This window comes from Neoarius graeffei, chromosome 17 (genome assembly GCF_027579695.1).
Source record: "Neoarius graeffei isolate fNeoGra1 chromosome 17, fNeoGra1.pri, whole genome shotgun sequence".
NCBI classification, from domain to species: Eukaryota; Metazoa; Chordata; class Actinopteri; order Siluriformes; family Ariidae; genus Neoarius; species Neoarius graeffei.
This window is the reverse complement of record NC_083585.1, coordinates 41,051,824-41,070,113: the sequence shown is the minus strand read 5'-3', so window position 1 is coordinate 41,070,113 and position 18,290 is coordinate 41,051,824. Positions and strand designations below refer to the sequence as shown.

The window sequence follows — 18,290 nt, the reverse complement described above, 5'->3', positions numbered from 1 at the left end:
TGGTGTGTTTATTCTGTTACACAAAGGCACTGGAAAGGCTTGTTTGGGCTCGAGAGCAGATTCAGACTGAAAGACTTCCTTCAGCACACTCCACCCTGTCACTCCTTTCTCTTCTCCAAACACGTGGAACCGGAATTCCGCGTTTAAACGCCTGAGATGTTTGACAGAACACACAGGGCGGGTCCGGATCCATTAGTCCCTTACCTTTAAGAAAAACAACTTTTTTTTTCCCAACATATTACGCAATGTAAAGTGGCGTAGCCTTCATCCCTAGTTCGAATCCACTACTCAGTATTCTGTCCAATCAGGAAATGAGACGTAATCGGATTCGATTGTGCGGGGGAGTGGTTGCCGTGGCAACGCCGCGCCCCATTGACATCTTTCAGGAAATGAATGTGAGGAAATAAGAAAAGCAGGAGTACTGGAAGGCGAACCAGAGAGTTGCTGAAGAAGGGTTTGGTTTGAATGAATATACGGATACTACTGCAAGTACGAGAAGATGCTTATTAAGGAATAGTAAGTAATATAAAAAAAAACCTCAAATATATACAAAAACAGATTTTATGTCAGTGTGAAGGTAAGCTGGGTCGCGTCAACTCGAACTTGAATCCTTCTGGATGGCTAGTTTACTTGCTACATATAAATTCAGCCGTTTCTCTGATGTCGGGTGTTTGTTTGTTTTTTGCGTGTGTGTGTGTATTTACGGATTCGGTATTTCTCGAATCGAACGATAAAACCGAACTCATAACTCCTGAAGGAGTTGTTGCCCATTCACCGTGTGGAACTTAGTTAGGGTTAGAACTGCTAACATTACAGCTGCAAGCTAGCTCGCCATATTTAGTCGAACCCCAGTTAGTTTGTTCAATACTGAAATGAATCCATGCACTGGCTAAATACACCGACATCAGTCTATGGTGTAAACGGTGCTTGAATAAACAAATTGCAGTTTAAAAAACACTATTTATATATAATTATTATACAATCTGAATGTCTGTCTGTCTTTTTATTAATGTAGGTCTTGTTTAATCTGAATGAATAATGCTGGTGAATCGGTTCATCTAAAATCTTACACTTTATTATTTTATGCTGTATGAACATGATGGTCGCGTGCTGCCGACCTGTCAGTCATGCGTTACGTCACAGTTCAAAGAGCCTGTGATCAATGCACGTCATCACCTTTTACCGTTTTCACTACCTGCTGAGCAGGCATGGTTCAGAAAGCCATTTTAAAGCCTGACACAGCTCTTTGACATTTTAAAACACTGGCAAAGTCCACTTTTTGTTCCTAGAAACGAAGCACAAGTCTGTGTTAGTATGTCTTTAGTAGAGGAGTGCTGGATGTTTTTAATCCACATCTGGCAGGTTTTAGACCCTGCTTGGAAACCCAGTGTTCCCTCTGAGTTCTGAAAAATATTCTCTACTTTTTTTTTTTCCTTGAAAATGAAAGTTAAATACATGTTCTTCACTTTTTTTTTTTTTAACTAACTTATCAAAATGGGCTAAGGTTTATACCAACAATTTAAATATTTGTACAGATACAGCTAGGCCTTTCCATTACATATAAAATTTCGGCTCCACTCCAGCCTCTAATAATACCTTTTTTTAATTATTATTATTATTATTACTTCGAACGCCCTGTGCATCATCAAGCTCGAATAAACCGGTTTAGTTTGAGCTTACTGAGGGTTATTTTAGCAGGGAATTATTCAAGAGAGGTGTTACTGTTTTACTTCAACACAAAGCTTGATTTACAGTTGAACAAAGACTCTTCTGGACTTGGACCAACCAACAATGAAGGAATCCGAATTTTACGTCGATTTATAAACTGAACACAATGACGCCGCGGGGACTCGACACGCCACGCCACGGAGCTCTCTTCCTTCAGTCGCTTGCTGGCTCACAGTGCTTTCAGTTTGGCGGATGTTTTTTGTTTTTGTTTTTTAAACCGACCCCTGTATTACTGAGGCTGTCCGATGTGCTCAGGGCTCTGAACATGCCCCCTCCGTGACTGTTTCAGCCCTTAAATTATCCTCAGTGCTTGAAGAAGGGCCCCCCACCCAAAAAAAAAAAACCCCAAACCCTTAGACTGCTCCATTGTTTGATTCATGCAGAGATAATTACATCACCACACCAGGCTGATTAAGACGCACTGTGATTGGTCAAAAGTTTGGTCATTATGCGGAGTCGATTTTTATTGGTCACAAGCACGTGCTCATTGTTTACACTCTGGCTTCCCACTGTTTCTTCACTGGGGTTGGATTTCAGCAAATGGAGGGATTTCTACAAAATATGACTTATGACAAATACATTCATCACTGACTAATGTGAAGAGCGTCGGCAGGAACCCTGACTGTAATTACTTTCATTTTAGATTAAAGAAAACCTGTAAGTCTGTCTCTCTCTTTTTGACTTTTTTCCTTAATGCAAACATGTCTTCTGTCTTGCAGCCGAGTTGTTCTTCCCATTTCTGTTGAAGAGGTGAGTGTGAATTTTCTATTAACCCATCCAGACATTTAGCTTTTTTTGCTCCATGCACCAGAACAGGATTAGTGCCAGCCCTGTGACTCGGTATTCCCGGTTGACACAAACTCTGGGAGGTTCCTGTGTGGGATATACTAGTCAGGCTTATTATATCCGTGTGCTCTCTATGCACTTGAGCATTAGTCTGTTGCAAATCAGTGTTGTCTAATCCCAAGGAGGAAAAAAAAGTGCTATTCAAGATTTAATCAAGTATCCTAACCTTCTCATATTTGTTGTACATCCTTCAGTCTTTTTTACATTGGCTGTATGAGCAGAACATATGTTATGCCTAGGGCGGCACGGTGGTGTAGTGGTTAGCGCTGTCGCCTCACAGCAAGAAGGTCCTGGGTTCGAGCCCAGTGGCCAACAAGGGCCTTTCTGTGTGGAGTTTGCATGTTCTCCCCGTGTCTGCGTGGATTTCCTCCAGGTGCTCTGGTTTCCCTCACAGTCCAAAGACATGCAGGTTAGGTTAATTGGTGACTCTAAATTGACCTGTAGGTGTGAATGTGAGTGTGAATGGTTGTTTGTCTCTGTATCAGCCCTGCGATGATCTGGCGACTTGTCCAGGGTGTACCCTGCCTCTCGCCCATAGTCAGCTGGGATAGGCTCCAGCTTGCCTGCGACCTTGTAGAACAGGATGAGCGGCTACAGATAATGGATGGATGTTATGCCTACCATTTCCTTGTTGTTTTTTCCCTGTAGAAATACAGGGGGCTACAAAAGTAGGTATACAGTAATGAAAAACAATGTTTGCACAAAATGTTATTTTATTCATTATACAAACATATTAATCCCTCAAATGTTCAAACTGGTTGCCCCCGGCATTCTCACACTCCACTAGTCAAGTATGGACACCCATGCACACTCTGGCACAAAGGTCTTTTATCAGCATCAATTTCCTGGCAGGCCTCCCGTATGAACTGAATCATGGCATCAACAGAATGTGGCTTGCGTGCGAAAACCCTATCTTTTACACATCTCCAGAAAAAGAAGTCCATAGGGTGAGATCCGGCGAACGTGGTGGCCAGTCAATGGCTCCCCGATGTCCAATCCACCTGTTGGGAAATTCTTTAAGTAGCGTATGCACATTGACTGGCACATGAGTCTGGTTCCTCTCAAGGTTTCTTCCTCATGTCGTCTGAGGGAGTTTTTCTTTGCCACCGTCACCACAGGCTTGCTCATTGGGGGTAGATTAGGGATCAAATTGGCTCATATTTTAAATTGTTCAAATTCTGTAAAGCTGCTTTGCGACAATGTTTATTGTTAAAAGCGCTATACAAATAAACTTGACTTGACATTGAGTGGAAAGTGCGGTGGTGCCCCATCCTGCTGAAAATAGAAGTCGTCCTGCTGCTGTTTGTGTATAATCCTTACTGTATACCTACTTTTGCAGCCCCCATTATAACAATGCCTAAACAAAGTAAATGGCTCACAATTGCAGAACCTAACACAAAATCAACATAAATATTAGGTAATGATGAGGGAATTAAACAACCTATGTATTTGTAGAGAGAGAAATATCGATGGTTGTATGTTTTGCCTCATTTGTGGGTAATAACTTCTCCTAAATATGGTGGCATTTACACAGCCCTCTAAAGGTTGTGTTGGTTAATCACTCGCGTTATTCAGTAAATAAATTACTTCCTTGGGCTGCCAGTGCTTGAACCCACACTTTTTATGTATGTGCTATGTGAATGTGGAAGGAACCATGTTGTCTCTGCTGCTCTGCAGTACCAGGTGGCCCAGCTCTACTCAGTGGCTGAGGCCAGTAAGAATGAGACAGGAGGAGGAGAAGGAGTGGAGGTACTGAAGAATGAGCCCTATGAGAAGGAGGATGGAGAGAAGGGGCAGTACACGCATAAGATCTACCATTTGCAGAGGTATGCACATCACCATCTAGATCATGTAAACATGGGTTCTTGAACACAATGTTTCTAGTTGCTCAGTGCTTTTATTCTCTCTCTGTCTCCTGTAGCAAAGTACCAGGTTATGTGCGGGTTCTGGCACCATCATCAGCTCTGAAAGTCCACGAGAAAGCCTGGAATGCTTACCCATACTGTCGTACAAGTAAGTCTCACTTGTCCACATACAAGCATAATGGTTTAGTAATTCAAAAATGGTGACAAATACAGTACATCTGCACTCTGCTTATGTATTACAAATGCACTTACGTGTGGTCATTTTAACATGCTCAAAGCATTGCGAAGTTAAAAATGTCTTCACGCAAATGGTGCTAAACTCATTTAAACTGTTTGTTTCTCCCCCCCCCCCCCCCCCCATGTGCCATTCTTCCTCTGCACACCTTTTAGTTCTCACAGTAAGTATCTTCTCTATGACCTGTCCCAAAGTAGTTGATTTCTACAAATAAGCATTTGGAGACTATAATATTTCCTTAAACTAAAATGAATCCCTTTCACAGGTGTGTTTATGTAAAATGCTAGATGGCTAAGAAGAGATGCACTATTATTAATAATACCTTGCGAAACTTAAGATGTAGAAAGTTCACTAGAATTGATGGTCTTTGAAATGCTGTTAAATGGAAAGTTAGCGAGAATAATGTAATTATTTTCCTCTCTGCCTTGTAGAATGAGTACATGAAGGATGACTTTATGATCATGATTGAGACATGGCACAAGCCTGACATGGGTGACCAAGACAATGTAAGTGACCACCTATCTAATGAAGCTAAATCAACCCAGAGCACTGCATGTAACTAAAACCATTTAAACTGTACTCTAGATATGAACCATATGACCTTTTTGTCCATTTTTTTTTTTTTTTTTAATGGAGGATTTTTTTTCCAATAGAAAATGTTGAATCATGTAAACAAAAGGTCAGTGTCTCATGTGGTCCCAATCTTAAATTTGATTTGTGCAGATACATAAGCTTGATGCAGAAAAATGGAAGAAGACTGAGGTCGTGTACATTGACATTGCTGACAGGAGTCAGGTAGAATCCAAGGTGAGCAAGTTGGAATGTCTGTATTGCTTATACAGAAAAAGGTTAATATTTTGCTACTATCCATTACTCCATCTAGTCCATTCATATCATTCAAAATAATTGCAGGTCAAGTGGTGAAGACATCTTATGCAATCACAATTCAATCTGTATACACAGATTTACTGAAACATCAAATATATTAAGACGCATTACTCTTCATTATGGTCATGTTTAGAAGAACACCTTGACCACAGGCCTGTAACGTCAGGGCTTGGTGGTGTCACGTCAGTTGTCTCCAGCTGCGACTCATAGAAACATCTTGTAACATGGACAGTGATTTGTATGCACGCAAACTGATGGTGTAGGCATTGCATGTCTGGTTGATTTGCATTAGTCAAGGACAGAGTGGACCACGTGAAGGGTCCAGTCTCCCACCCCGAGCTGGACAGAACAACCGATGCCACTCTTGCCTGGATAGCTTCCATGGATTTGACTTTTTATAGATTTTGTAGTTTGTGTCCATCATACGAAAGAACAAGCTACAAACTAAAGCCCCACAATGTTGCATGGAAAATAACATTGACTTCAAACACCATCTTGTAGTCGTCTCATGCTTTTTTGGCGCTTGGCTTATCTGCATGCCCCCCCCTTTTTTTTTCTCTCTCTTTTCTTTTGCATATGAAAATCAGTTAGACTTTAAAAAAAAAAAATGTGAAAAGTTGGAAGACTCAGCCAGAAGGATATAAAAGTTCACTGACCTTGTTTAAAGCTGTTGTATTGAAATGATCAGTGTCTGATCTCTCTGAACTTCTTCAGTAGTAAACTAGTTTTAAAGAGTGTCCTTTTTTATTTTTTTTATTTATTTATTTTTTTAAATATTCTTACAGGACTATAAATCTGATGAGGATCCAGCCATATTCCAATCATCAAAGACTGGAAGAGGACCTTTAGGACCTGAGTGGAGAGTATGTATAGCCTAATATAGATTATTGTGTCTGTTTTCAGCTATTATGTATTCTCTAGAAATTAGTATTCACATCCACAGTGCTGCATCCAAGCTAACCTCCTTTTTCACCCATTTCTAATCTGAATATAGAAAGAGCTTCCTCAGAAGACTGACTGTCCTCACATGTGTGCCTATAAACTTGTCACTGTGAAGTTTAAGTGGCGTGGCTTTCAAAACAGAGTGGAAGGCTTCATCCACAAGGTATGAGGTCTGGATTAATGAAGTACTGTACATGTTGCCGGTGTTTGTACAACGTGATTGCTATGTAGTTGTATCAATAAGGAAAATATGTTCTTGTTTATTTAACTGTTAATGACTTTTGTTGCATTATTTGCATGTTTCATATACAGGATTATATTACGTGACTGCAACATGTTTACATTGATCTGAGAAATGTGACTTTTTTCTTTTCTCTCTGTTGTGGTTTCTAGCAAGAGAAGCGCTTGTTTACCAACTTCCACAGGCAGCTCTTTTGCTGGATGGACAAGTGGGTTGACTTGACAATGGATGACATTCGACGGATGGAAGAGGATACACAAAGGGAACTTGATAAGGTGCCTTGTGTTTCATTTGCTTTTATCTGATAAAAATTTAATACATAGATGCCTTTTGTTTATTGCACAGAAGAAAATATGTATATTATTAACAAAGCTGTACTTGTGTAAGCAAAATAATAAACTACTTGTGCTATATTTGATAAAGTTTAGATTTCAGTATCGTGTCATTGTGGTTTTACCTTATTTATTTAATTAAAATTTTGTTTTAGCAAAACTATAGAGATATTTTACCAATTTTAAGTGCAGTTTTTGCAACTAAATCTAAAGGGTCTCTTATTTTTCACCTTTTAGATGCGAGAAAAGGACCCAGTAAAAGGGATGTCTGCCTCAGATGAGTAAAGGCCCTACAGCTGGGACTCAGTGAGTATACTAAGGCATCTAATTACTGGTATCGGGGAGAGTAATTGCTGCTGAGTGCTAGATTGCTGGCATACATAAACCATCTTAACTGCTCCCAGTCGTCATCAGTCAGCTGCTGGCTGTGTTGGGCTGTCCCTGTTGGTATATTGGAGATTCCAAGAGATACCACAATGTCTGTATGACCTGATCTTGATTATGTCCGGTATCTTCAAGGAGAACTGAAGGCAATTTAAATTTTTTTTTAATCAAAATTCTATTTATCTCATTTTATTAAATGTAGGAATGCGTTTTTGATAGCAAGTTACGAGTGTTTGAAATATATTACATAGCATATCAGTCCATATGTCAAAGCAATGGCCATAAACGAGATTCGTTGAGACTTGTGCGAGACATCGTAGGACGGAAATCAAAGTGACCAACATCTGCCAATGTTGTCAAAAGACGACCGCGCCATCATTCAAATGCTGATGTAATCAAGCTAGAAGTCTTGTTTTGATAGCAATCAGGAAAGTTTGAAGAAAGTAGGCAGTAATCGTCATTTAAACTCATTTTTGTGCAATATTTCGTTTGGAAAACAGTTTTCAAAATGGCGGTGCTGACGCTTCACGTTTCGAAGTCTTGCACAAGACTCGTGAAGATCGCATTGATGAGCGACGCCTGCGGTGGACCAAACGAACTAAATTCAACATGGCTAAACACAGAATAGGCCGTTAAGTACAGTATAATATTTAATTGTAATTGGTTGCCAATGAGTCACGATATAAGGTTACTAAAACCGAAAACGTAATTGAATAACGCGTTAATTAAGGAAAAAAAGCAAGTTTAAAAACGACTTCAGTTCTCCTTTAATACAGAACAAAGGTAATTGTTTTTTTTTTCTTTTTTTTTTTAAATAAACTTTAGGCCATATACAGGATGGACAACATGACTCAGCTGATTTTCAGCCAAAAGGTAGAATAGGCGGTGCCTTCTTGCTTACGCAGGAAATGGAAATTAGGAGTCATCTGTGTAGAAGAGGCAAGAGGTGTGGCATCAACGAGACGTCTTTGATTGCTGAAATGTCACTTGAGTGATTTCACTTATTAATGACCTGGTGCAGGGTCATTTGTGTATTACTGGATATAACATCAGCATATACACAGTCCAGTGTGATTACCCGCTGAATACTCCTCAATAAAAACATGATTGCACATGTTTAAAAAATATTGATCCTATAGCATATAGAGGAGTCTGTGTGGGGTTGGGGGATTTTTTTTTTTTTTTTTTTGGTTCCTTTAAAAAGGTAGGTACAATGTAATCAACTTTTAGCCAGCTTTTTAAATTTGTACCAATTGTTTATGTTGTATGTGTAGCTCTTATTGTTCCATCTATATTTAGCCACGATTCCCATGCGTCCTGGAAAACAGTTGAGCAGTTTCAGTCATGGAAAACACATGGAAAATGAGAGCGTACAATGTCCTGGAAAATTATTACTGATAGCCTTTTCAAATGTTATGCTCGCAACCACATTAATAGTTGAATGGTAGTTTATGAAGGAGAGCATTTTGATAGGTTGCACTTGGTTATGTTGCAGCAGTGTGCATGAACACAACACCAAAGCAGTTCACATCAACGCATACAAGCTGGATGCATTAAATACATTAAGTGGCCAAAACACCGATTAATGTACAACCCCGATTCCAAAAAAGTTGGGACAAAGTACAAATTGTAAATAAAAACGGAATGCAATGATGTGGAAGTTTCAAAATTCCATATTTTATTCAGAATACAACATAGATGACATATCAAATGTTTAAACTGAGAAAATGTATCATTTAAAGAGAAAAATTAGGTGATTTTTAAATTTCATAACAACAACACATCTCAAAAAAGTTGGGACAAGGCCATGTTTCCCACTGTGAGACATCTCCTTTTCTCTTTACAACAGTCTGTAAACGTCTGGGGACTGAGGAGACAAGTTGCTCAAGTTTAGGGATAGGAATGTTAACCCATTCTTGTCTAATGTAGGATTCTAGTTGCTCAACTGTCTTGGGTCTCTTTTGTCGTATCTTCCGTTTTATGATGCGCCAAATGTTTTCTATGGGTGAAAGATCTGGACTGCAGGCTGGCCAGTTCAGTACCCGGACCCTTCTTCTACGCAGCCATGATGCTGTAATTGATGCAGTATGTGGTTTGGCATTGTCATGTTGGAAAATGCAAGGTCTTCCCTGAAAGAGACGTCGTCTGGATGGGAGCATATGTTGCTCTAGAACCTGGATATACCTTTCAGCATTGATGGTGTCTTTCCAGATGTGTAAGCTGCCCATGCCACATGCACTAATGCAACCCCATACCATCAGAGATGCAGGCTTCTGAACTGAGCGCTGATAACAACTTGGGTAGTCCTTCTCCTCGTTAGTCCGAATGACACGGCGTCCCTGATTTCCATAAAGAACTTCAAATTTTGATTCGTCTGACCACAGAACAGTTTTCCACTTTGCCACAGTCCATTTTAAATGAGCCTTGGCCTAGAGAAGACGTCTGCGCTTCTGGATCATGTTTAGATACGGCTTCTTCTTTGAACTATAGAGTTTTAGCTGGCAATGGCGAACGGCACGGTGAATTGTGTTCACAGATAATGTTCTCTGGAAATATTCCTGAGCCCATTTTGTGATTTCCAATACAGAAGCATGCCTGTATGTGATGCAGTGGCGTCTAAGGGCCCGAAGATCATGGGCACCCAGTATGGTTTTCCGGCCTTGACCCTTACGCACAGAGATTCTTCTAGATTCTCTGAATCTTTTGATGATATTATGCACTGTAGATGATATGTTCAAACTCTTTGCAATTTTACACTGTCGAACTCCTTTCTGATATTGCTCCACTATTTGTCAGCGCAGAATTAGGGGGATTGGTGATCCTCTTCCCATCTTTACTTCTGAGAGCCGCTGCCACTCCAAGATGCTCTTTTTATACCCAGTCATGTTAATGACCTATTGCCAATTGACCTAATGAGTTGCAATTTGGTCCTCCAGCTGTTCCTTTTTGTACCTTTAACTTTTCCAGCCTCTTATTGCCCCTGTCCCAACTTTTTTGAGATGTGTTGCTGTCATGAAATTTCAAATGAGCCAATATTTGGCATGAAATTTCAAAATGTCTCACTTTCGACATTTGATATGTTGTCTATGTTCTATTGTGAATACAATATCAGTTTTTGAGATTTTGTAAATTATTGCATTCTGTTTTTATTTACAATTTGTACTTTGTCCCAACTTTTTTGGAATCGGGGTTGTAAGTTACATTATGTTTCAACTATATTAATCATTGCTGGCTGGTACTGCGGTAATTCTTAAGTGTATAGATTGACCTTTTCTTTCTGACTTGTTTCAAACAGTTGAATAAAGTTAAATTGGTTAGCATGTTTAGTGAAGTTGATGTGCTTGCTAGCTGGTTTGTTTTGCCTGCAAAGGTTTGTGATTTCAGGTCTGAGCAATGGTGTCAAATATGTGTTGGGTATTGCTGAGAGAGTTGGATAATAAGAGGAAGCTGGGGTTAAAACAGGGAATGAGAGCCCATGTGAGTCAAACACTGGCTATCTACTTTTCCGAGTACTGTCTCTGCAGTTGTAATGCTGTGCTGTTAAGGTAAAACAAGAAAATGGGAACAATAGCCTAGGTTAAATGACATGAAATGTTTAACTTTGTAGTGGTAGCTCAGACCAGGTGTGATTTTATAGCATTGTTAAACACTGAATATAACGAAGTAGCCTATGGTAGTTAGGTTTAAATAACCCTGGCAAACCTGCCTCTAACTTTGAATCACCATTTAGCTAGGTAAAGTTTGATTTATCAATAAGAAAATATGCAGACCAGCCAATTTGCGTGATTTTTGTTTTCAGGCTATTCATTTATTGGTGTTCAGGCAGCGGTGGTTAATATAATACTATAGAATTGAAAATACAAGGACGGTATTAAAACAAGGCAAGAAATGAACAGTAAAAATAAAGAATCTCAGTAAGAGGAGAGTTGTAAATCATGCCTGTAAAAACTGAAATGTTTCTGTTACACTTGTCCTGCAATTACAGGAGTGAGAGAATGTCAAGGCAGTGCAAATTTAAGGATTACTGGAAGGAAGACCCCCCAGTTCAGGGACTGGCTAGGGGAAGTATCCGGAAATGTGAAGAGGGCTTATTGCAAATTTTGTAAGAAGACCTTTTGATGTTGGAAACATGGGCCTCTCAGCACTGAAGTCATGCATAAGGCACAAGGCAGTTTAGGATCGTGAGGCTGTGCTTGAAGCAGGGATTCGCTGTGTAGTCAAGATGGTCATGTCACATGACTCATTCAACTCCAACTGTGATATGTCAGCCATTTTTGGTCAGATGTTCCCAGACAGTGAAATTGGCAAATGATTTTCATGTGGTGCAACAAAATCTGCTTACCTTTTGTGTTTTGGCTTGTCCATATTTCAAAGAGCAACTGGGCAAAGATGTAAGGAAAGTACAGTGCTATGTAGTGTCGTTTGATGAATGCCTCAATAAAGTGACACAAAGAACAGATGGATGTTGTTGTGTGGTATTGGAGTGAACGTAAAGGGAAGGTAGCTGTGCATTATTTTGATTGAGTTCATGGGTCACATTCAAGCACAAGCTTTTGAAGAAAATCAAGAGAACTGTCACCACTTGATCTTAAAGCTCTTGCAGGTCTCAGTGGATGGCCCTATGGTCAGCTGGAAGTTCCTGAGGATGTTCCAAGAGCCAAGTGGACCTAGATGCACCAAAGATGATCAATCTGGGAAGTTGTGGTTTGCATGATGGAAGCTTTCAAAGTGGAGAGAGAAACTGGTTGGAAGGTGGGAGATGTACTGAGTTCTTTGGCATTTGTTTCATCACTCGCTGGCAAGGCGAGATGACTTCATTGAGGTAACCAAAACAACGTTTCCTCTGAAGTTCTGTCTTCATCGATGGGTGGAAGATTTAGGATTTGCAGTGCAGGAGTACATCTGCAGCCACAAGAAACTCCCAAGAAGTAAAGTGTCATCATCTGTATCCTACTGTACAGTAGCACAGAAAAGCACAGCAGTGGTTTCTGCGCATCCTAACGAAGTAGTCATCATCGCTAGCAATGGACAGCTGACAATGATGACTGTACAGTAAGAGAGGCCACTGATGACTCTTCCCCCCCCCCCCCCCCCCCCCAAACAAAGCTCCAGTTTTTTTGCATTTGTTGTGAGACAGCTGAAGCCTTTGTTGGAGACATTTCTGAAAGATGCTGCTATGGTGCCTTTTATTTTTTTTTTAGCAGAGGTGCTCCAGTTCACCCTAAGAAGCTTGCTGTCATGATCTATCAAAAGGGAAGAACTGGAGAAGGTCCAGCTGCTGAAACTGTACCCACAAGACAAAACAAGCCATGTGCCACTCAAGCAGCTGGATGTGGGATTTGCCACAAAGCAAGCTTTGGAGAAGGCATCAGAAAAGCTTCAGGAAAAGCCAGTGAATACACAGGTTTTCAAGAATGTACGTGTCTGCTTCCTTGCTGTGACCTGCAGGAAAATCATGGAAAGAAAGCCCTCTTATGTACCTAGCAGTGTGGCACCTGAGCACCCTTGACCCTGTGATCATGGTAACAGAAGCTGAAAGTGCCATAGTAATGTATTGAGAAACTCCTACAGGTTCTTCTCAATGCAGGATGGCTCACTGCCTTGGAGTGTGGTAAAGTTCTTGCTCAGTATAAAGTATTCTCATTGCATGTCAATGCAAACCATAAAGAAGAGTTCCAAGATTTTGTTTACAGCTTCAGGCTTGATGAATTTCTTGAAAGATTTGTCAATGGCAGAGTAGAATATGCAGCACTATGGGACCCAATGAAATGTCTCCTCATACTGTCTCATGGTCAAGCTGCTATAGAGAGAGGCTACTCTGTCAACAAATATGCTCGTAGAAAACCTGAAGGAGAGGACACTTGTTGCCTTACGCTTGGTCCAGGATGCAATGGCTGGGCATGCTGCAGATGATGCCCTGCCAAAGGAGCTCATACAACGTTGCAAAGGAGAAAGAATGAGGTATGTACAGTATCTGGAGGATGAGAAAAAGGGGAAAAAAAGACCAAATGGCTAAAGATGACAGACGAAAAGACCTCCATGATGAGATGGGAAGCATCAAAGTAAAACAACAGCAAAAAATAATTTGAAGCATTCAGATAATGGAGAAAGGCTGATGAAATGGCAGTCAGGGCAGCAACAAAAAAAGACTTTACATTGCTCTCAAAATCAAATGCTTTTTGCAAAAGTATTGCAGAGAAAAGGGAAGAACCGGTAGCTCTGGCAAAATCTTTGGAAAACCTACAGGAGTGTATCAAAAGACTATACTGAACTCAAATGAGTGTGACAATTGTGTGGCTCCCCCCCCCCCCTTTCTTTTATAGATGGCCTATATTTTGAGTCGAACTTTTGTGGCGTCATTTTTGTCAAGTTCTGTTTTGGTCAATTTGTTTGATCTTCCTGATTTTGTGTAAGGCGGGTGCCAGATACCTTAGTGCCGACTTTTTATTTTATACTTGGGCATGCGCATATATATATATATATATATATATATATATATATATATATATATATATATATATATATATATATATATATATATATATATATATATATAATATAAAATATGGGACAGGAAAAACCCACTGAGGTAAGAGTTGACCTAAACATAGTTGTAAATTGGTTATACTAATAAATTGGTGTTTGCAGTCTATCCTTTTGTCATAGTTTTTAGGTGAATTCATATCGTAGACTAGTCATAAACTGCTTGTCTTTTAAAGGAGTCTTCCACAGAAACATTAGCATGTCACATTCCCTGTCTGTCATCCCAACTAGATCACTGAAAAAGTCCTGGAAAACTTTTAGAAAAGATTGGGTAACTTTTCTGGAGAGGTGGCGCGTTTTAAACTGTACGCTTATGGCGCACACAGACTCCTCTGTAGAATGCACCTTGTATCCAAGAAGAAGACATTTAGGACTCAACTGGGATGCCCCAGAATCAAATACTGGCTTTTCACATAGCAAAATACAAATTTCTTTCCATTCTGCCTGTTTCACTCCATTTTCTATATGAAAGGTTGGAGCATAGCTTGGCACAACTTTTCATGAACACCAAGAAAACCTCTCCCATGTTAGTCATCGTAACAACAAATATCAAAACCTCAAATATTCAATGTTTTCTGGAAAATCCATTTAGTGACGATAACAATATGAAGCTACTCATTAATGTGAAGAGGACTGACTGAACGTAACTGCTGAAAAACTTCAGAAGTGTGAAATGAGTTTGATAGAGCTGGAACCAGTGACTAGTATTTGTTTGGGTGGGGTTTAATTTATAATGCAGAAAACCACTTAAGGGCTGAGACTTGGACTCTTCAAATGCATTTACATTTCACTTTTCAAATACTAGTGTATCTCACTGTCAGTTTTGTATGTGGCCTGTTTGAAACATTCTCTGAAGTATCGCAAAATGTAATTGGTTCTATTTGTGGTTTCAAGAAACTGTTCAAATCTACTATTGCAAGCTATTTTGAGAATAACAAAGTGGTAACCAAAAACTTGCATAGAACCTACATGCTATGCTAGTTAGCTAATGTAGCTAAAAGTAGAGATTAAGTAGTGTTGTGACACGTTATTAGATTTGTGAGTAATTATGGATGGCAGGACGACATGGGAGTGCTTCCAAATGGTATATTTCTATTTGTACATTAATATTCAAATGTGGGGCGGCACGGTGGTGTAGTGGTTAGCGCTGTCATCATTTAAGTAGGGTGTGCACATCCAAAAACTCTTTGCAGGTGCCAGACAAAAGTATCAGACAATAAAAGAAAGTAGGTCTGCACACTGCTGGATACGCTCCAAAAAATAAACTTTATTTAATTAAAACAAGCAACGTTTCGATCACCCTGGATCTTCATCAGGCATATGGGTAACAGGAAGAGGCTGTGGCCTATATCACATGACCCTGCTCTACACCCGCCCAGGCAAGGCACCCAAAGGTGCCAATCAATTAGACAGACAGGTGTCTTAACCTGTACCAGTCATACAAAAGGCAAAACCAAAAAACATTTGCAAGTTTGAAAGATTAAAAAGATGTGAATATAGTACACCAACATATAAAATACATATCACGTGAAAATCAATTACAAAAAAGGTTTTAAATCAAAATACATATTCATTCCCTTAGGTGCAATGGTGTTCAAGGTATATATAGACACAGGGCCCCTGACAATAGGCTATCCTGCATTACGCAGTACTCGCCACTGAGCAAGCTTTTTGAAGAGATAGTGAGGAGACATTGGCCCATCCTCAGCTCAGACCCTACCCTCAGCGATGCCTCGTTTAGACAGCCCCCACGTTTTGTATACAAGCGTTCATTCAATATACGCAACCTTGTCGTTAAGGCCGACCGACCACCAGACCGCGCACGGAGATTTCCTCCCCTTCCTGATGGCAACTATAGGTGCGGAAATTGCGCGCAATGTAATTTTACGCGCAAATGTAATTCTTTCAATCACCCGCACACTGGGAAGCCTTTTAAAATAAAAGGCGTTATTTTGTGCAATACACGAAATGTAATTTATATGATTAAATGTCCCTGCGGATTAGCCTATATAGGCAAAACAACAAGGTGTCTAAAAACGCGCATCGCAGAGCATAGAAGCAACATACGGTTGAATGATGAGAAGAACCCTGTAGCTGTCCATTTTAACACGTTTAAACACAATCTCGCAACCCTTCAATATATTGGCATTGAACATGTTGCCACACCTAGACGTGGGGGTGATGTTGATAATCTCCTTTTAAGACGCGAGGCTTTTTATATATATACCTTGAACACCATTGCACCTAAGGGAATGAATATGTATTTTGATTTAAAACCTTTTTGTAATTGATTTTCACGTGATATGTATTTTATATGTTGGTGTACTATATTCACATCTTTTTAATCTTTCAAACTTGCAAATGTTTTTTGGTTTTGCCTTTTGTATGACTGGTACAGGTTAAGACACCTGTCTGTCTAATTGATTGGCACCTTTGGGTGCCTTGCCTGGGCGGGTGTAGAGCAGGGTCATGTGATATAGGCCACAGTCTCTTCCTGTTACCCATATGCCTGATGAAGATCCAGGGTGATCGAAACGTTGCTTGTTTTAATTAAATAAAGTTTATTTTTTGGAGCGTATCCAGCAGTGTGCAGACCTACTTTCTTTTAGTGGTTAGCGCTGTCGCCTCACAGCAAGAAGGTCCAGGTTCGAGCCCCGTGGCCGGCGAGGGCCTTTCTGTGCGGAGTTCTCCCCGTGTCCGCGTGGGTTTCCTCGGGGTGCTCCGGTTTCCCCCACAGTCCAAAGACATGCAGGTTAGGTTAACTGGTGACTCTAAATTGACCATAGGTGTGAATGTGAGTGTGAATGGGTGTCTGTGTCGGCCCTGTGATGACCTGGCGACTTGTCTAGGGTGTACCCCGCCTTTCGCCCGTAGTCAGCTGGGATAGGCTCCAGCTTGCCTGCGACCCTGTAGAATAGGATAAAGCGGCTACAGATAATGAGATGAGATATTCAAATATTTTTAATGAGGATTAGTGTCCTTGGGGAATTATAAATATTCAAAGTAATTCTTCTGTATGTGGTTTTAAAAAGATATATATGTTCAATAATATTTTAATTGACTGTGTAAGCTTGTCGCTCTGTTTTTCTTTTAGGTATTGCCCAATGAGCAGCAGTATTGTTCATGTCCCAGGCACTGCTCGAGAGGATGTCTTTCCTCTTGATCCACTCCATTTATGGTGCCTCCCTCAAGTCCTTCCCCCTCAATCACGGAACTCGTCCACACCATAAAACCCTCCTAACAGCTGATTTCTACACTAAGCAATGATGTATAATTATTATGCTGACATTCATGTTTATTTTTAAGGTTTTTTTTTTTTTTTTAAATGTATTTCATCACCACAGGCCTCTTATCCCCCCACACCCACCCACATTTTTGAGCTGGTTCACATGGGTATTCCCCCCCCCCCCCGTGCCTTTTTTTTTTTTTAAATAAATTCCCCTTAAAGTTTATATTCGCACTGACACCACTACTGTAACATTGTTCTTCCACTCGTTATCTTTAATTTGATTAGCTCTGTTCACTTCTTTCAGCTATTTGTTCCACTGTTTTCTTAAGCTGCCTTGTGTGGGTGTGTGTGTGTGTGTGGGGTTTCAAGCTAGCACTTGCTCCTGACGACGTGACCTGCCACTTTTTACACATCTGAAAAAGTTTGTTGTAAGCAGTATGGTGTAATTGTTTACATGAGGTAACCTCAGCCTGATTGAATATACATCATGGGTTTAAGGGAATGCGGTTATTTAGCACTGATGTCACTTTGTCTTCATTGTAAGGTTCACATCAGTGCTGCACTCATATTTTGAATTTGGGCTGAAAGTTTGGAGTTGTCTACTCTGCCTCGATTTTTAAACGGAGGCTTGTAAGCTAGTTTTATTTATTCACTGGGTATTTTTACAGTTTGTCAGATTTTCTGGGATTATCAAACACTGTATTAGGATTGACACTTTTCTACTGTTCTGGCAGTTCTATCATTTGAAATGAATCAATAAAATGACAGACTTATTTGTTTTTGTTTTAGTAGATGTGGTGTTGTATTTAAAACTGTATTAGTGTCAGTCTGGAATCCAACTAACTTAAAGAACAATCAGTGAGCTACAGTAAATCCAGTATGGCGTGCTTGAAAAAGATCAGGAAAATGGTTTTGGGTTTTTTTTTTGGGGGGGAAGAGAGAGAGAGAGTGTGTGTGTGTGTGTGTGTGTGTGTGGGTAATAGGCTTAATCACTCTGAAAATAGGAGAAATCAGACCTATAATTACTGTACATTTTATTCTAAGAAAACAAAGTTGT

General features: G+C 40.0%; 1 protein-coding gene across 1 annotated transcript; it reads left to right on the top strand.

Moving 5' to 3' along the window:
• The first annotated feature begins 376 nt into the window (after positions 1-376).
• On the top strand, positions 377-18,006 carry pitpnaa (phosphatidylinositol transfer protein, alpha a). Its single transcript, XM_060944214.1, has 12 exons — positions 377-516; positions 2,448-2,478; positions 4,252-4,400; positions 4,496-4,587; positions 4,830-4,837; positions 5,106-5,180; positions 5,398-5,481; positions 6,348-6,425; positions 6,557-6,667; positions 6,898-7,020; positions 7,315-7,383; positions 17,099-18,006. The coding sequence occupies exons 1-11, from the start codon at positions 500-502 to the stop codon at positions 7,360-7,362; spliced, it is 816 nt and encodes a 271-aa protein (XP_060800197.1). The 5' UTR covers positions 377-499; the 3' UTR covers positions 7,363-7,383; positions 17,099-18,006.
• The last annotated feature ends 284 nt before the right edge of the window (positions 18,007-18,290 follow it).